At 36.3% G+C, this 17,895-nt stretch overlaps 4 protein-coding genes and 1 pseudogene across 4 annotated transcripts; 2 read left to right on the forward strand and 3 right to left on the reverse strand.

Annotated features, from left to right (window-relative positions):
- Positions 1-13: 13 nt before the first annotated feature.
- Positions 14-3,301, forward strand: LOC17887674 (calmodulin-binding protein 60 E). Its single transcript, XM_023783570.1, has 8 exons — positions 14-127; positions 509-631; positions 876-951; positions 1,058-1,116; positions 1,209-1,705; positions 1,805-1,965; positions 2,063-2,266; positions 2,345-3,301. Exons 2-8 carry the CDS (start codon positions 534-536, stop codon positions 3,059-3,061), a joined length of 1,812 nt encoding a protein of 603 aa, XP_023639338.1. The 5' UTR covers positions 14-127; positions 509-533; the 3' UTR covers positions 3,062-3,301.
- Positions 3,302-3,372: 71 nt separating this feature from the next.
- Positions 3,373-5,076, forward strand: LOC17887769 (transcription initiation factor TFIID subunit 12). The gene is made up of 2 exons (XM_006294437.2): positions 3,373-4,531; positions 5,061-5,076. The coding sequence occupies exon 1, from the start codon at positions 3,462-3,464 to the stop codon at positions 4,515-4,517; it is 1,056 nt and encodes a 351-aa protein (XP_006294499.1). The 5' UTR covers positions 3,373-3,461; the 3' UTR covers positions 4,518-4,531; positions 5,061-5,076.
- Positions 4,533-6,186, reverse strand: LOC17888515 (protein ABHD17C). The gene is made up of 6 exons (XM_006295963.2): positions 5,820-6,186; positions 5,689-5,725; positions 5,371-5,607; positions 5,256-5,303; positions 4,903-5,178; positions 4,533-4,800 (listed from the first exon to the last, which is right to left on the reverse strand). Exons 1-5 carry the CDS (start codon positions 6,116-6,118, stop codon positions 4,918-4,920), a joined length of 882 nt encoding a protein of 293 aa, XP_006296025.1. The 5' UTR covers positions 6,119-6,186; the 3' UTR covers positions 4,533-4,800; positions 4,903-4,917.
- A 2,848-nt stretch (positions 6,187-9,034) lies between these two features.
- LOC17888729 (uncharacterized protein At2g24330) lies at positions 9,035-11,894 on the reverse strand. The gene is made up of 5 exons (XM_006294239.2): positions 11,378-11,894; positions 11,097-11,241; positions 10,882-10,991; positions 9,691-10,117; positions 9,035-9,561 (listed from the first exon to the last, which is right to left on the reverse strand). Exons 1-5 carry the CDS (start codon positions 11,672-11,674, stop codon positions 9,296-9,298), a joined length of 1,245 nt encoding a protein of 414 aa, XP_006294301.1. The 5' UTR covers positions 11,675-11,894; the 3' UTR covers positions 9,035-9,295.
- Positions 11,895-12,781: 887 nt separating this feature from the next.
- LOC17889628 lies at positions 12,782-17,062 on the reverse strand (annotated as a pseudogene).
- Between the last annotated feature and the right edge of the window lie 833 nt (positions 17,063-17,895).

A 17,895-nucleotide genomic window follows, 5' to 3' on the forward strand; every position in this document is an offset into this window, starting at 1 on the left:
GACTAACAGAGACTTTCCAGATGTTAAAGAAACATGAGAGTTTGTGAAGAGGGACAAGAGCAGAGAAAGAGACAAAACTGGACAAGTCAAGAAAGGGTTGACATAATGCAGCATATGATAGCTCCAGGTATTACGCAGCACCAACTTTCAATATTCATTCATGCACAAAAACAGCTGCTTTTTTCAGTTTATTTTGATTTGTTTATTTTCAGTGTCAGCTATTAATAATACTCTCTTTGCATTATTCTAATGCTCACATGGACAGATTCCTTAAAGTTTTTTATTAACGCTTTAGATCTACCATTAAAGAACAGATCTCGGTTCAGTGACTTCTGCAAACCGTCTAGACCCATGTGGGTTGTCCAAACTCTATAGCTTGTGGCTTTTTGTTCTATATTCAACTTATAAGTGGTTATGTTTCTTTTGTGTTCTTCTCTGAAGCTTCCTTCGTGGACTTCTGCTGTTTTTTTCTAACTTTGGAATAGTTTTTGTATATCTCGGAACACAGAGATTGCAAATTCTTTTTTTCTTAAATGGAAGGTTCCATGAACAAGCGAGGATACGAATGCAGTCAAGAGGATACAGACAAGTTGCCTGAATCAAAGAGACAAAAAGTGCCTGCTTTGGCAAGGTAACTTCCTTAAAGATTTTCTGTCATCTTCGAGTTCAAAGTAGTTGCTAAATGGTTAACATCACAACTATTAAAGACGAACATGCTTCGTTTTCCAATTCTGTACTCTTTCTGTGTTGAGAAATATCCTCTGTTGTGAGATGTTTTCTTGTAAGGTCTCAAACTTTTGTTGTTACTTTTCCAAACCTCTCGATTCGATTTTACTTTGTTGATTTTCTTATGTCTTATAATTTTTTTTGTACAGTGTTATTGTGGAAGCTGTCAAGGTAGATAGTTTGCAGAGGCTTTGCTCGTCTTTGGAGCCATTGTTTCGCAGAATTGTAAGTTTTAATTCTACTCTCCTAGACATGTATATTATTGCTTCTAGAGTAAATTGTGAGATACTTGCGGAGTTGTAAATTTGTTACAATGTGGGCAAACAAACAGGTTAGTGAAGAGGTGGAACGAGCTTTATCAAGATTGGGAAATGCAAAGTTAACGTCGAGGTATTTTCTCCCGTGATACCTTTTCCTCTTGAAATGACTCGGTAGTCCTTGTAGTGTTTGAGTTTCTGGTTAAACCAACATAAAATCTCCAGGTCACCTGAACCAAAGAGGATCCAAGACCGCAATGGAAGAAACCTGCAACTTCACTTTAGGACGCGAATGCCTCCTCACTTATTCACAGGTGGGAAAGTCGAGGGAGAGCGAGGCTCAGCAATTCATGTGGTTCTTATAGATGCAAACACAGGAAATGTAGTCCAAATAGGAGAAGAGTCTGCTTCAAAGCTGAATGTTGTAGTGTTAGAGGGAGACTTCAACGATGAAGACGATGAAGATTGGACGAAAGAGCACTTTGAGAGCTTTGAAGTGAAAGAACGAGAAGGGAAGCGCCCAATCTTAACCGGTGACACACAGGTGATGCTTAAGGAAGGTGTGGGAAGTTTAGGAGAACTTACTTTTACCGACAACTCGAGTTGGATAAGGAGTAGAAAGTTTAGGCTTGGTGTTAAGCTGGCCCCAGGGTATGGTGATAGCTTTCTCATTCGTGAAGCCAAAACAGAACCTTTTGCTGTCAAAGATCATAGAGGAGAACGTGAGTTTATAACATATATTGTATTGACAAGTATAGAGTTGTTACTAATAACTTGGGTCTGTCTTCTACAATTTCATTTTCTTTAACAATGTTTTGCAGTATACAAGAAACATTATCCACCGGCTGTACATGATGAAGTCTGGAGACTGGATAGAATAGCGAAAGATGGAGTGTTACATAAGAAGCTGTTGAAAGCTAATATCGTGACAGTCGAAGACTTCCTTCGACTCCTTGTTAAGGATCCACAAAAGCTGAGAAATGTAAGCATATCTATCTGTTAATGTGAAATAACTGCCAACTTTACCAAAGATGTATACTTGTTAAATATTCGTGTTTCTTTTTCCCCTGATATTGTAGTTGCTTGGGAGTGGAATGTCGAATAGAATGTGGGAGAATACGGTTGAACATGCAAAGACATGCGTGTTGGGTGGAAAGCTCTATGTGTTTTACACAGATCAGACTCATGCTACAGGCGTGGTCTTCAATCATATCTATGAATTCCGAGGCCTTATTGCAAATGGACAGTTCCTGTCTCTGGAGTCTCTTAACCATGACCAAAAGGTAAAGACAGACATATTTCTATAAAGATTTGAAAACTCTTTCTTTGTTATTAAGCTGATCATTGGTGTTAGCTCACAGATTTCAGCAGACATTTTGGTGAAGATGGCTTACGAGAACTGGCATAAAGCTATTGAATACGATGGTAAGCTATTGAATTGCTTACCAGTCGCCAAGAAGGAAATAAAAAGCTTACCGGAACCAAAAATGGCCACAGCACAAACAGCTCAGAACCATCAACAACTACATAACCAGCATATCAGGCAAACTGTGCAATGCCATCCAAATGCTATTACCTATCCACTGGTCCCTCAACAAATAGAATATCCTCAGTTTGTGCAGCAACAATGCAGCCAATTATTACCCTCATTCCCTTGCAACGTACAGGACTACAACAGGTCAGTGGAAAGTTCCAATGACTCAAGCTCATTCAGTGGAGAAGATTGGTGTCGACCAAGAGCTGCAGGACAAGGTCTTGAAGACATTTTCAGTGAAGAAATCAGACTAAGGAGTTCTGAAATGCTTGAGACTGATGATATGCAGAGACTGTTGAAGACATTTGGGATCGGTGTGAACACTGTGGGAACACAAGGCGGGTTTGGTCAGACCAATGAATCTTGTTATGGTTATAGCATCCCATACCAAGCTCAGCTCGATAACACGTACAGAAGAGAACGTAACAGAGGCTCAGGGAAAGCTGTAGTTGGATGGCTTAAGCTTAAGGCTGCTTTGAGATGGGGTATCTTCATACGCAAGAAAGCTGCAGAGAGGAGGCCTCAGATTGTGGAGATCGACTAACAAAAAAAAAGGAAGAAAGAAACAGAGCCTCTTGAGTGTTTTATTTCTTCTTTGTTTTCAATTTCTTTTCTTTTAGCTAAATTTCGTTTTCTTCGAAGCTTGAAGACAGATTCTATGAACAACACAACACAAAAGTTCATCTTTTGGATGAACAATCTAAGGATAGAGAGAAGTGAACTTTGCTTTGTATTACTTAATTATGTTTACTCTCTTATATTTCATGTTAACTTTTATTTTAAACCAATAGGATTCTTTGAAATCTGAAACCAATTGGATTCTTTGATGGTACACCAAACCGGGGATAGAATTTGACTAAACCGAAATTGGTTCTACTACACTGAAGCTTCCACTATAATGGAGGAGACTCAGAGACAGTGGAAGAGTCACTCACTCATCAAAAATGGCGGAAAATGCTGGAAGCGACTCGAGCGAACTCGAAAGCATCACTTCATCGCAGAGATCTTACCTAAAGAACTGTCCTTTTGCCGGCCAGGAAACTTCTCCGACGAAGTCGACGGATTCTAACAACACTGAGGTTCTTGGAAACCTGATTTCGCCGGCGGTTCTGAAAACTCCGGTTCTATCGTTCTCTACTCCGACTAGCCTCGATTCCATCAACGAAGACGTCTTTCGTACTCCTCCTGAGAACGCTTCTCTCTCCTCTCCCGCTGATTCCGAACCTGGAGTTAGGGTTTCTGAGGTTAAATCTCAAAAAGGTTCGAATTTGAAATCTCCGTATTCTTACGCCGAGACAATGCTTCTTTCTTCTCCACCGTCGGAAAATTTTAGGGTTTCGGTGTCGAATTCGAAATCTCCGTATTCTACGGCTGAGAAGACGCCTGTTTCTGCTTCCCCGTCGGAAAAAGTTAGGGTTTTGGGGATGAATTCGAAATCTCCGTCTTCTACGCCTGAGACGGCGCCTGTTACTGCTTCACCGTCGGAAAAAGTTAGGATTTTTGAGACGAATTTGAAATCTCCGTGTTCTACGACTGAGACGGCGCCTGTTTCTGCTCCACCCTCGGAAAAGGTTAGGGTTTTGGAGACGAATTTGAAATCGCCGTCTTCTACGGCCGCCACGAAGCCTGTTTCTGGTTCACCGTCGAATAAAGTTAGGGTTTTGGAGACGGATGTTCACTTTGATTCCGTGTCTTTGTCTTCTCCGCCGTCTGTTGCTGCTGGTGATGTACTCGGAAGCACCATGGGTTTGAAAAATCCAATTTTTGACTATGTGGCTAATAATGGAGCTCTCAAGTCTCCTGAGAGAGTTCTTAATCTCGGTTCTGCGTCCACAACTAAAGGGATCAAGGTCTCTAAACCGGACGGCTCTGATGAAGTTATACCTTTCAAAGAAATTATCGAAGCTCTTCTTCGTAACAGTGGAGAGGATCTCAATGAAAGAGATGAAAATGTCAGCTGTGTTGAGATTCTCAAACAATGGGGTTTGAAATTCCCCTAAATGATATTCATTAAGTAAGTATTATCGACTTTTGGCTCTTTCTCTGTTTTAGTATGTTCGTTGTTGTTTCTGTTTCGGGATTACGCATTCAGATCTTTCCTTTTTCTGTTGATATGAATGCGTCGGGAAAAAGTTTGGAGCTTCTTTGTATTGTTGCTTCAACTACAAGTAAATGATAAAGTATTGTTGTTTGGAAATTTCCAAATATTTGGGATTTTTACAAGGCTAAATCCTACAAAGAGTCAAAGATGATGTCTTGTTCGCAATTGTCTTGTCGTCTTTTCTGTGATTGCATTGAACCATTGGTTAGCATTGTCTGAGGAAAGTGACTTTGTGTAATTGCAACTTGCAAAGGAAGGAATCATCTATATTGTGTGTCTTCTACCTTCATAATCCAGCTCTAGCTTTTCTTGAATCTGAAGCAGCAATTTTGCTTAGTTTTCTTGATGCTTGGATCATCGTTTTGTTGTTGGTTTGGCGGATTGTTGAGAAGTAGTTTCTCCATTGCGTTTATGAACTTTCGCATGTGCTTGATGTACTCAGGGTATGTCTCCAAGTTGCAATGCCCTCCTCCTTTAACCCACAACGGATCATACTTGTTCTTTGCAAGTTCCCACAATCGCTTCCCGTGTGAAATGTCGACAATATCATCTTTTGCTCCCTGGCAATTTCGAAAAACCGAGTTTTATCTCTTTTGCGCTCTTTGCTTAGTGAGAAAAAGTGATGATGTAAACTTACATGTATGACAAGAACAGGGCATGTCACAAGGCGTATCTTGTCAATGTTCTGCAAAATTCCAGAGTTTAAGAGGCTGACCCAATAGTAACCAGAGACAAGAGAGAATCAAGCTTACTTTGTACATATCGAACCAGAATGTCATTTTTACAGGATACAGAACTCTAAGGCCAGAGAGAATTCCGCTATGAAGAACAACCGCTCTTAGTCTCCTCAACCGAGATGCTAAGTGCAACGTTGGTCCGCTTCCAACAGATTGACCATACAGAATCAATTCCTCTTGCTTGACATCGTACTCGCTCCTTAAGCAATTGTACACAGCCTCAATATCGTAATACGTATTGCGCTCAGTTGGCTAAAGAACAATCAAAGGTTAAACAAAAGGAGCCCAATCATGACAAATGTTTTGACATCTTGGAATGAAAACATCTCTTACCTTGCCAGTTGAAACTCCATAGCCTGAATAATCATAGCTGTTTCAATAACATATGGAAGAGGTTCAGGTTTCAGGATTCATTCATCAACAAAAAGAAACGTGTTTTTTTCGGGTTTTGTATATATAAAAACCTCATAATGTTGACGCGGAGATGAATCCGAAGCTCGATAAAGAGATCAACCAATAGGCCAAGATCCGCGGCATTGCCATGTGAATAAAGAATAGTGAATCTAGCAAAAGGGTGTTTCCAAAACGTGGCAATGACTTTGTTACCGGATTTGGTGGTGAGCTGATGAACATCCATGCTTTTCTCCGGGGTAATCCCGGTGAACATAAGCATTCCGGTCTCCTCGTTTTTACTAACGTCGTATGTTGGTGGCGGTGGGAAGAAAGCGAACTTAGCCGCCATGTTTGACGTCACATTACCCATATTTTTTCAAGAAAAAGGAAAAAAAAAAGAAGAACTTTCTTTGAGAAAGGAAGAGAAAACATAAACATAAACCCCAAAATCTCTCCTTCCCTCTCTCTTTCGAATCTAAGAAAAGAAAAGAAGAAAAAAAAGAGTTTAAGAAGTTTTTGTTTTGGTGGGTTTATGTTTTAAGGTATGAGAGAGAGAGGAAGGAGATAACAATGGAAGGTGATGGTGGAGAATATTTGGCGGGAGGAAGAAACTGAGATGTGTCGTTTATTTGTACTTATTAGGATCATGGTTCATCTGGTTATCTCTGGTTTAATTGAGCTTAGTAAAATCTGGTTCATTGTTGTAATTAAGCTTGTGTATATAATCTTAATTGAGTTCAATTGGTTTCAATATTCGTGAGTGTATTCATTGTCTTGTAATTTTGCATCAAATCATAAAATTGTGTAAATGTGATAGTTAAAAAAAATAGGACATTGTAAAAGAAAATCACATAAAATACACAAACTAAAACAAGTTTTATTTAAAAATAAACAACGCACAATCATAGAATTATACAAATTATTTTTAGAACACAAAGACATTTTTATCTCCATTTAATTATGGACGAAAAACAATATTTGTGAATACTTGGGATTATTGAAGGATATCACACTTACAATGAATTTACATTGAAATGTATATTTGATAGTCTTAGTAAAAGAATCATAATGTATATTTGATAGTGTATATTTGATAGTCTTAGTAAAGACTACATCTTAGCATCGTAGTTTTGGTTCAACTTATGCCTAGTTTGCAACATCTTGCTCCAAAGTCAAAACTAAAGTGCTAAACATTGTTGGTGACTTGAAAAGATCCTAATATCAATATAACCAAGAATTTATTACCTACAAATTTTGCAAAGTATTGCATGCATACTTGAGAGGTATGTTTAAGAATATCTATATATGAGATTCTTCACTAGATTTTACAAAAATAATATTGCCTATGAGGTAGATAAAAAGATTATGTTCACTATATGTACGTATACACCCACATATTTATGAAAAACTTACACATTTTGTATCTTTATATCTCTAAATTGTAAATTGTACATATATACATTCATGCATATATACAGGGGCGGATCTAGAAATTTTTTTTAATGGGGGCAAAAATATAGTAAAAAAATTATCAAATACTAAATTATAAAAGAACATAAAATTGTCATGTAAAAACTTTAAAACATCTTACAAAACCACTCGACGCTCATTTAACAATTGAAACCTTTTTACCACATTTTCATTTGTGACAGATTCAAATAATTAAAAAAAAAAAACATGTTCTTAATTAAAAATTTAGAAAATTTTGAATTTATAGACTTATATTTTAAAATTTATTAATTTTATATTTTTGAATAATGTAATAAACTTCCATAAAAGCTTAACCATATAATAAACATATAAACAATTGTCACTGCAAAAACTAATATAGTCATGTATAACATAAAAACCTATATAATGTTTTCCAGGAAACATAGTTATAAGCTTGAACTGATTAAATAAAATTAACTGACTAAAAAATAATGCTTATATAATAGAAACGATTGTAAAAAAAGCAGGTAAATAAACTCACAAATTGATAGTTGTTGATTTGTTGTTACACAAAGAAACCAAAGGACTAAATAAAAAGAAAATAACAAAAAATTAGGTCCAGATTAGTAAATCTTCAATTTATATATATATATTTTTTCTTACATGAATTAATGGGCTTTCCAAGAAAAAGAATGAAAAATAGTTTTTCTGTGGGGGCAAATTTTGTTTTCTAATAATTTTTTAATAAATTTTTATTAATTTTTTAATAATTTTTTTTTTTTTTTTTTTTTTTTTTCTGGTGGCAGCTGCCCCCACCACCTTGGCTGTGGGTCCGCCCCTGCATATATAAAACAGCAAATTAATTCATGTAAATTTGAGAATAATGTATATGGGAACATATGTATATATCATTATGGTCATTTAACTTTTTTGGTAAAATGTAATTAAGACTTTGTCGTGACATATAACTTCTTATAAAAAAATGTATGATTTTTAGATGAAAAATAAAAGATTAAAAAAACTATTGTGTAAGAAAATACTATCAATAAGAGCTAGTGTTTCTAAAAAATTTGTAATCTAATATTGTCAAGGATTCCGTTTACATTTAGATGAGATCTAAAGAATCTTCTTGATAAAACTGACAAACCTCAAGATAACCAAATAAGTTTTAAGATTGATAACTTGAGAAGAAGTACGGAATCTAACTAATGAAAATGAATGGTCAACAAACAACGAACCCATTTATTTACAAGATGTTAATACTTTTCCTTGTATTTTTTGTAATCTTGATTTCAACATGATTTTGATTCAATGTCAAGTGTCTCCTTTTTTATAGTTCTTGCTAATTAGGCCTTTATTATGTAGATTTGTTATCTTCTTTTTTTCGTCAACGATTTGTTATATGAGTTGACGAGAAAAGAAGTTTTATATGTAAAATTGCCCATGTGTTTGTTCTGTTCAATTTGAAAGTAATTTATTATACAACATTGTGATAGCTTTTATGATTTTAAGAAAAAGAAATTACATAAATAAAAGAAAATAATTAAATTTAATAAAGTAATAAAGTAAGGACCAAAATTTAGTACAATGAAATGTAATAAAGTTATTTTCTTATTACTTTATTACATTTAATTATTATTACATTTACTATAAATGTCTCAATGCCAAAATTTCTACTTTTAAAAAGAAAAAAGTAACTGTTATTTTTTTTGATGCTATGAATAATTTTATTTTTTGGTAAAAATTTTAATAATCTACCTTTTTTTTTGGAAAATGTAAATTACCTCTTCGCCTCGGTGCCTTTGGTATGTTAGTAAGTAATAACCAATTTCGTAAATTTACTGTAATTTGTAAAAAAAGCAAAGGGAATTATATCCAATATATTTACTCAACAGTTTACCTTTTGTCTCAAATGGTAAAAGACAAATATAAAAAAGCAGTGTAAGAACTATTCAGATTGTCTGTGTTCAGACTTCATTCCACAATCAAAATTGCAAGCATCTACAGATTTTAGCATATCGGCCTCATCATTTTCCTCACTCCACATCTCTCTCTCGCTCTCTCTCTCTACCTCTCGTTCTAGCACATTTTTTTACCTCACATGGACTCTCTCAGGTCAGTTTGGTGTCACGCTCTCAGCTGTTTCCGGGACAACTTCCACAATTTCTGGAGTGTTTAACAAAGGGATTGGACTGTTACCGCGTTCACTAGTCGAGCTACTGCTATTGATCACTTCACTTTCCACTGGCTTATGAGAAACTGTAGGTAGTGTATCAGCAGGAGCGGTAAGTGAATGCTCTTCTGAATGTTTCGGCTTGTTCAGAGCTCGACAATGAGGACAGTAGTAAGTAATGTACGGGAAGTCCTCTTTCCGGGCGAGTCCTGCATAATGAGAGAGGAAGAGAGACATTGTACACTTAAATTAGTAAAAACGTTGCATCTTGTGCATAAGACAATATGTGGGAGTTTGGTGTATTAGTAGACGAAAGAGAGAGATAATGGCTCACTCACCGTTATGCATACGGCAGTTTCCACAGATGAGAGCGTATGACTGAGTTGGATCTTCACCTACAAGGAGAGCCGCAATGCGTGAGATCCAGCTACCATCATGAGCAGCATGTCCCTGAGGATTATAATGCTCAAACACCATCTGTTGGTTTTGCTCTGTGTCGGTGATTCTTTCGCTTGTTCCTGAATGGTTAGACTCATTATCAGAATGATGTGTTGGAGTGGTCCCAGCACTGGTGCGTCTTGTACTTGGTTGTTTTCGGTTCCTGAGCCCTTTTGAGTGTTTGACATCCATGCCACTGCTCTTGCTTGCGGTGGGCTCAAGTTGGGATTCATCTCCTACAAATACTTTTAAGCCTGACTCGGCACCCAACTTGGATGCCAGAACAGTTGCAGCAGCAGCCTTTGCAGCTGGGTCAGGGTCATACCTCTGATACACAAAAATAGTCATGTTAAAACAAGTTCCAGTAGCAGTAGTGATAAAACCTACAGTAACAAGCATATCTTGAGATATATCAGAAATTTATTGCTTCTTAAAGTTGCTGAACATATTGCAAGTCTACGCTACCAGTAGAAGAAGTAACTTCAGAATTCACAAGTGCAGTTCTTCCTGTCAGTTATTTGTATCATTTCCAATTAACTCAACTTGGGACACAAATGAAACTATGAATCTTGACTGTTAACACTCAAGTTAAGATTCAAAACCACCCTTTATCCAGTACAATTGAAAAAACATTGCCTAACACATACAGCACTAGTTTGACAGTGACAAAGCTAACACGAATCGAAAATGAGCAACATCGAGACTCTCAACAAGAATAACACTTGTCTAACGGCTCTACTATCTTTAAGGAATGTTAATCTAAATTTTCGATACCATGGTCTTTGCTAAGTTTAAATTTACGACCATCTCTGAATGCAACAAAGTATAAAGATAACTTGCAAAATAAAATAGGAAAGAAAGGGGATCTCTTCCCACAACAAAGCTAGAGTATTACATACAACAATCTATTAAGTGATCTGTATGGCTATCAGAACTTGGTAAAGTAATGCAAGCAAGTAATGACGGTAGCACACATCAAAACAAGACGATGGAAATAATCAGGAGAACCAGGAACATGACATTGGTCCTAGTCTCACTCAAACCAAGCCTCGGTCACAAAAAAACTTATCTATATCAGAAGTGCATCTTACCTGAATAAGTTGCTGAGTGATGTAATAATTGGTCCTCTCTTTTAACTCATTGATCTTCCCAAGCATTTCTGCTTGAAGCTTTTCCAACGTATGTTGATCTCTGCGGTCACCTAAACCACACCATTTCCAACACAAAATAAAAATAAAAATCAAGACACCAATCCAAAGACAAAAATGCTAACTTTATACATGAAAATGAGCATATAAAGACTCACACATCCTCCAAAAGCCAACAAATGACGAATAGGCAAGAAAAGCAAGAGCAGGTAAAACAAACATAGGCAAGATCCTGAAACTCCTCAGTTTCCAATCCAAATCCTCATTTCTAGTAGTTATGATTGCATAACCCACTGCAATTATCTGTAGGCACAAAAGAAAAAGTGAAAACTGTTCATGAACTGTTCTCACTACACAACAACACTAAACCATAAACTTCAACATAAAGCAACAAAGGCGAAATCTTCATTAACAGAAGAAGAAGAGAAGAGAGACTAACCTCGAAGAAGATAGAGAAAGCGATGAGATTTCTAATGAAGCTCCTCCTCGTAATCGATCTACGTTTCATTCTATTCCGAACAGTCAATTCCTCCTTAGAGATGTTCTTAAGCCTCTTCTCGAAATCATCACCTCTAACCCTAAAAATCCCATTCCAAATACGCGAGAACCAACCTTTCCGCTTCGTCTCCTTCTTCTTCTCGCCAGAAGCAGAGGCAGAAGGTACAACGGCGGAATCACTCTGCTCGCCGCCGTTATCAACCACCGGTCTTTCCTGCTCCTTCTCTCCCACCGCCATATCCGACTTTCAACTACCAACTATTCGAAATCAAACTTACACAGGATCCTTCGTAGATAAAACTTAGGAATTTGGAATCGTATACTTTGCCGAAGTCTTCTCCTGATCTGAGGATACGTTGAAGAAGGAGAGACTTCTTCGAATATCGTGAAGAAGAGGACACAATGGGATGCTTCGCTCTCTGCTAAAGTTTTTTTCTTCCCCACTTCGAGGGAATTGCTTAAACGAGTAATAAACCTTATTAATTTTGATTAGTGAGGGGTTTAAAGAGACTCTTGATTTTTAAGAATTCTTTTGAGTTAATAATTAAAGAGAAGATTGAAAAAAAGAAAAATATGTATAAGAATTTTCTGGCAACTATATATGTACTATATAATTAAAAACTGTGTGTATGAATAATACAGAAAGAATATAACTTAATTAATTAACAATCACATGCTATGTTCAAAATTTGAATAAATCTTTAATACAAATTTTGGTAAAAAAGTAAAAAACTAAGCAAATTGCTCTTAAAGGGTTGTTTTTTTTTTTTTGATCAACTAAGAAAAACAAATATTGTTTTTAAATATGAAATATTTTAATGGAATTTGGCTGGTTTAAAAGTTACAATGCAGTTAAAAAAAACCTCAGATTGGATCAATCAAAAAGAGAAATCATCTCCAACAATCATGGTGTGGAAAGTTTAAACAGTAGTAGATAGACAAATCATATTTTTTTCCAACTCTTTTTTTCATTGTCTTCTTGTGCTTTATAAGTTTACTAATAAGAGCTTCAACAAAAATACAAAAATAAAGTTACTTACCCGTAACATGAGTCACACATTAATACGTGTTTATAATTTTTTTCAACTAATCAATCACTACGTGTTTATAGTTGTATACTTGTATGGTATTGGTATCCATCGACTTCCTAAATTAATAAAATGGTAAGTACATTAAAGCCAATACGTGTTTAGATTAGTCGTATCAATTATTACTTCACGCGCATTCTCTCTTGCCACGATTCCGGACGAGAGACGACGACAACAAATTTATTTCACCCGACCGAACAACACGTTTTCATCAATCAATATATCGTATTTTATATATGCTCCATGAAAGCTATACATTTTTGTATGAACTAAATGTTCTCTATATAGTCTTTGATTTGGTTCTATATACACTCTTCTATTTTCTTTGTGTCCTAAAAGAATCCTTAAAGGTCAACGTACCAATACTATGAACAACGTCAAGTTTTTATATGTACGCACACAATCTTTTTAGTCTTCTTTATGTATTCTTCGTTCTATCAGAATCCTAAAGACCACCCATCGAGTATGAACTTCCGTTTGCGTTATGAATCGGTAAGAGTGTTGGCTGAGACACGGACCATTCGTACCAAACCTGCCCAACCAAACACGCATAAGTATATTGATTTGTCAATGTTGTTACGTTTGACTTCATTCTTTTTATTTCTTTCTTTTTGACTATTTACCTTTTTGGAATCGCTACATCTCCAGAAGTGTGCTTCAATTGGAGAGTTAGGGTGAACTTGAACAGGTTTCATCAACGGGAAAAATATTGGAGCCCTGCAAAGTAATAAACATATGTAAATTCATAGTTAAGTGTCTTAAGAAGTTTTGAATTTCGCAAGAACAAAGTGGTTCGGCGTTGAGATAATATTACCAGCCATGAAGGTCTGGTGTTGCTGTTGTAGGCTCGATACTAATACGGACATCATCATAGAGGACAGCTTCAAAATAGCCAGCAAATCCTAGTCACACAAGTTAATTGACCGCATATCAGATTTGGTTTCTTTGTTAGAGAGAGAGAGAGAGGGAGAGAAAGAGAGATGATACCACAGAGAAAATCATACCATGAAGCAAAGCAGAACCTGTGTCACTTGGTAGATCGAAATGCAGCTTCTTGTACCGTTTGTTGTTGGGTGAAGACCTATTAACACCAAATAACAAATATTACTGAGAATCTAAAACACAAGCAACATGTAATGACGAATGATGACCATCACAACTTCGTTTGCTCATGACAACACTTTTAGCCAACACAATAAAAAAGGAGAGACTCACAGGTTGAGAAGGAGCAAGTCTAGCTACACTGTGTAGTCTAACAGCATAAACCGTTTCAAAGTAGGAAACATGGTGGCGATCCTTAACCTGCAATATATAGATGACAAATAACGTAAGTTGATATGAAGTTTTTAGCAGCAATTAAAAGCAAAAACCAGAAGAAACCTTACGGTATTGTAAAGTTTTGAAGTTGCAATTGGCTGTATGAAACTTGTATATCTGAAACGAAACAGAAGAAAAATATATATTGTTAATCCTTTCTGACATATTTCACAGTACAAATAGAGGTTCTTCTGAGAATATGCATACGAGGATGGTATCGATATCCCGTCTAGCTTCAGAAACCTTTGGGCTCCATCGAGGCACTCAGGAGAGAGTTCATTATCTCCGAAAGACCCCAGCAATTCACTTACCTACAGAGAGAGGTGTCAAACGACAAGATTCCAATGTATAGAGTATACATTAAATAGCCACCAAAACCTGTAATTACTGACCAATATATCAGCTTTCTCAGGAGCACTCCAGAAACGCATGTCACAAGATATTATCGTAACAGTGCCTTCCCATCCCCTAGTCTTAACCAAACCCTGTCAGAAAGGACAGCACCGAAAAACTAACAATTTAAAACTTTTGTAGTTTAAGAAATGAACAACAGTAGAATCAGAATTGTCTCAGTTTCTGACAACTTACATGGAGTGCTACAATGGCATTAGGATTCTTTTCTACAGCATAAACTTTTAACTTTCGACCAGTTTCTTCAGCTGCCTGGAAAAGAACGCAAAATGTTTAAATGAATTTCAAGTTCTCGTTATGATCAGTCCAGTTTTAGAACTCACCTGCATTGATGCCCTCACAAGGGGTCCTCTTCCTGCTCCCACAACCATCAGGACCTAAAATCCACAATTTAAATACTATCAGAGTATTCCATCCATGAAATCCCCCTTTTTGAGTAATAAACCAAAAAAAAATACAGGTGACTTACAGTAGGTAGCTCAGACGCTTTCTCACTAGGGACCCTTTCCACTAAAGCTTTAACAATTGCCCTTTGATACTAACAAAACAAATATTGCGAACTTAAGAAAAAGACACTGATAAATAATGGTACTGTGTCTCTTCTGATGAATCACGTCAGAAAAAAGGGGGAATTCAGTAAAAGTGACATGACAACCTAATTAACACTAAACTGCGGACTAAAAACTAGCAAAAGGCAACATACTTGGATGTACTTAACAGAGTCTCTCTCAAGACTTTCATAGATTTGGGCTTCTAAATTATCCTTCAGTGGCTGCATATAAAAAAATAGAGCAAAAAATGATATTTAAAAACAGAGGAGACTAGTTTTACCAATACAAATTTAGACCACATGAAGAAGAGCTAACCTGCAAGGGTGTGTGCAATTGATCCCTGATGATAACCCGTCTGCGTTCTTGCTCAGAAAGTGGTTCCATATTGCAGAACAAAGTACTAATATAGTCCAAATACGGCTTATAGGGGTGCGTCTGCATATCTGAGAGCCGAAATGATAAAAGTTATGCACACAAAATAGCTTACCATCAGTGCCCACAAGGCCACAAGGAATAGAGAAAATAGACCCTCACCGGTATTAACAGTATCCTTTTGAAGATTACTTGCAGGTTTTCCGGATATTATAACCTGCATAATTGAGATTATGAATTTAAGGACAAGTGATCTGAAAACCTGTTTCTCATAACTCTCTACGTTGTAGAAAAATCAAAAGAGCAATTTGTTTTCTACATCGTATATGATATTACCTGTATATCATGATGAAAAAATCTTGTTATCAGCTCTTTGTGACTTTCTAACAAGTCAGGATAAGACTGAGTTGTTGGTATGAAACACTGGCAAGGAATTGGAAGCATTTCTATGAATCAGATGATTGATTACTTCAGTGCCAAATGATGCGGGAAAAATATGGGTACGTCTTTATTACTTCAGTGCTCACTATGGCTGCTTTCACCGGCTCTCCAAACCATCGCCCTAGTGCATTTTCAGATGGTAGCTTACTCCTATAGAAAGGAAGAATTGTTATGTCTGCTAAAGGAAAGAAACAAAAAACACTTAATCAAGGGTTTTCTCAGGACTCACTCGACGTCAAGAGCAACATGCAGTTTATGGTAATGGTCACAAAGAAGACGAAATGAATTCCACAGCTCCCAGGAATCTTTCTGCATACATAGAACAGTGTATCAGGTGATGAGATTAAAGACATTCCATCTGTCTATATCACAGAATCAAAATGATCACTATAAATTTTAAAGGCACAGAAAGGAATCTTACTGGATCTTCTTCATCAGAATCCATTAGCGGAATCCTAAGCCATAACTTCATTGCAGAATCAGATCGAAGCAAGAATCAAGAAGACACAAAAACAAAGTATTAGAGCTTTGATTGAATAGGTTCCTGTAAAGCTTAACAGACATCAAAAAGAAGGAAGAGTACCTCCATATCAGGCAAGCCTTGTAAGATCTGGTTCACACATCTAGCATAATTGGCGCATGAAGTCCCTTTAGGAGTAGGAAGAAGGCATGACTGCCACATTATCACCAACAAACAAAAACACATTAACACGACACAATTTTTGACCCGATTAACACTTTTCATTCTTGCTTATCCCATCGTAAACACAAACCCGTAAAGAGATATGCTTAGCCCAGTCTAATTCTTGCTTCAATGTGGTTTCTGAATCCATCCGCACGATCTCATCTTCAGAATCAAGATCAATCCACGAACTAAATTTACCTAATTAACGAAATCAACCACAGATTCAATCCCCAATTGTTCATTCTCATACGCAATTTAAGAAAAAAGAACACCGCAAGAAAACGAAAGACTCATACCAGTTACACGAAATTTCAATTCCGGAGGTGACACAACCAAATCAGAGCCAGCGAATGGAAGAGCCTTAGTATCCGAAATGTTTCCATCGACTAAAAGAAGCCTATACGAAGGATTCATCTACACGATAAACAAAGAAAAAGAAGGAGAAGGAGAAGAACGCCATTAATGTACGAAACTACGAGAAACGAGACTGAAGAAAAGATTTCAAAGAGAGGAGGTTACAAACCAAAGGAGTGAGAACAAAATCGAATCGGCCATAGCCAGTGTTGAAAGCGAGAAGAGATTTAAAATCGTCGGAGAAATCAGTTTCAACGGCACAAAAAGCTCTTCTCCCATCCTGCTCTCTCTCCCAAAGGCATTCTCTCTCACACTTTGGACTTCGGAGCAAATCGGTGATCGGAAAATGAAGCTTTTCTTGTTCGATTGAGCAACGACGACGAAGAACAACGACGACGAAGCTCAAAGGTTTTTGCAGGGTTTTTATTATTTTTAGTTTTGCAGTTCGATTTATACAGCTAGAGTGGGTTTGGTTTACGGTGAAACGATTCTAACTGAATTGAACCGGACGTAACCGAATTGAATCGACCGTTACAATATGCATGGTTTTTAATCGAATTGAACCGGACGTAACCGAATCAAACGTACTTAATTAAGGAGAACATACACAATTTTAGGTTTAAACTTTAAACCGAATAATATTATAGCTGTGTACAAAATCGGGGTTTTTCATATAATAATCTATTAGTTTCAAAGCTGTGCGCTCTTGCATAACGTTTGTAAATATATTAATGTGACATATTATTAACTATTAGAGTTTATTTTTTGCTTAACAATGTAGAGTGGAGATAATGTTCGGAATCATATTAAAAAGTAATTTGGTTATAAAATGTAAATTTGTATGTGATCTCATCCGTTGTGCAATTAGAAATATGATTGCAATCGCATTTTTTTCTTTTTTGGGATTTTCATTTTTTGAGTTTCCGTTGCAAATTGTATCATGAAAGTTATGTCGTTTAATTTTATAAGGTTTGTGCAAATAAATCCTTCAACTCGTCAATTTTTGCAACTTTATCTTTTATATCCAAAAAATGCAAATATAATCATATTGCGAATTTATTATCTTTTTTTTTTGGTAATCGCGAATTTATTATAACTTTGAAAGATTGACTTGCATTTTCTAGATTTGGATGGTAACATTGCAAAAAATAGCGACTTTGAGGGTTTTACCAATTGCACAAAATCTTATTTATAAAATTGCATAAAACCTTATTTTATAAGTATGCAATATTTACCAATC

The sequence above is a fragment of the Capsella rubella genome, unplaced genomic scaffold (assembly GCF_000375325.1).
Source record: "Capsella rubella cultivar Monte Gargano unplaced genomic scaffold, Caprub1_0 scaffold_4, whole genome shotgun sequence".
Classification (NCBI taxonomy): domain Eukaryota; kingdom Viridiplantae; phylum Streptophyta; class Magnoliopsida; order Brassicales; family Brassicaceae; genus Capsella; species Capsella rubella.

Coding starts and splice junctions, on each gene's coding strand:
- LOC17887674 (XM_023783570.1), top strand. CDS start 534: ATGGAAGGTTCCATGAACAAGCGAGGATACGAATGCAGTCAAGAGGAT. Junction 952..1,057: donor AGCCATTGTTTCGCAGAATT/GTAAGTTTTAAT, acceptor GCAAACAAACAG/GTTAGTGAAGAGGTGGAACG. Junction 1,966..2,062: donor ATCCACAAAAGCTGAGAAAT/GTAAGCATATCT, acceptor CTGATATTGTAG/TTGCTTGGGAGTGGAATGTC.
- LOC17887769 (XM_006294437.2), top strand. CDS start 3,462: ATGGCGGAAAATGCTGGAAGCGACTCGAGCGAACTCGAAAGCATCACT.
- LOC17888515 (XM_006295963.2), bottom strand. CDS start 6,118: ATGGGTAATGTGACGTCAAACATGGCGGCTAAGTTCGCTTTCTTCCCA. Junction 5,726..5,819: donor CTCCGCGTCAACATTATGAG/GTTTTTATATAT, acceptor TTATTGAAACAG/CTATGATTATTCAGGCTATG. Junction 5,179..5,255: donor GCCCTGTTCTTGTCATACAT/GTAAGTTTACAT, acceptor CGAAATTGCCAG/GGAGCAAAAGATGATATTGT.
- LOC17888729 (XM_006294239.2), bottom strand. CDS start 11,674: ATGGCGGTGGGAGAGAAGGAGCAGGAAAGACCGGTGGTTGATAACGGC. Junction 11,242..11,377: donor CTTTCTCTATCTTCTTCGAG/GTTAGTCTCTCT, acceptor TTGTGCCTACAG/ATAATTGCAGTGGGTTATGC. Junction 10,992..11,096: donor TGTTGGCTTTTGGAGGATGT/GTGAGTCTTTAT, acceptor GGTGTGGTTTAG/GTGACCGCAGAGATCAACAT.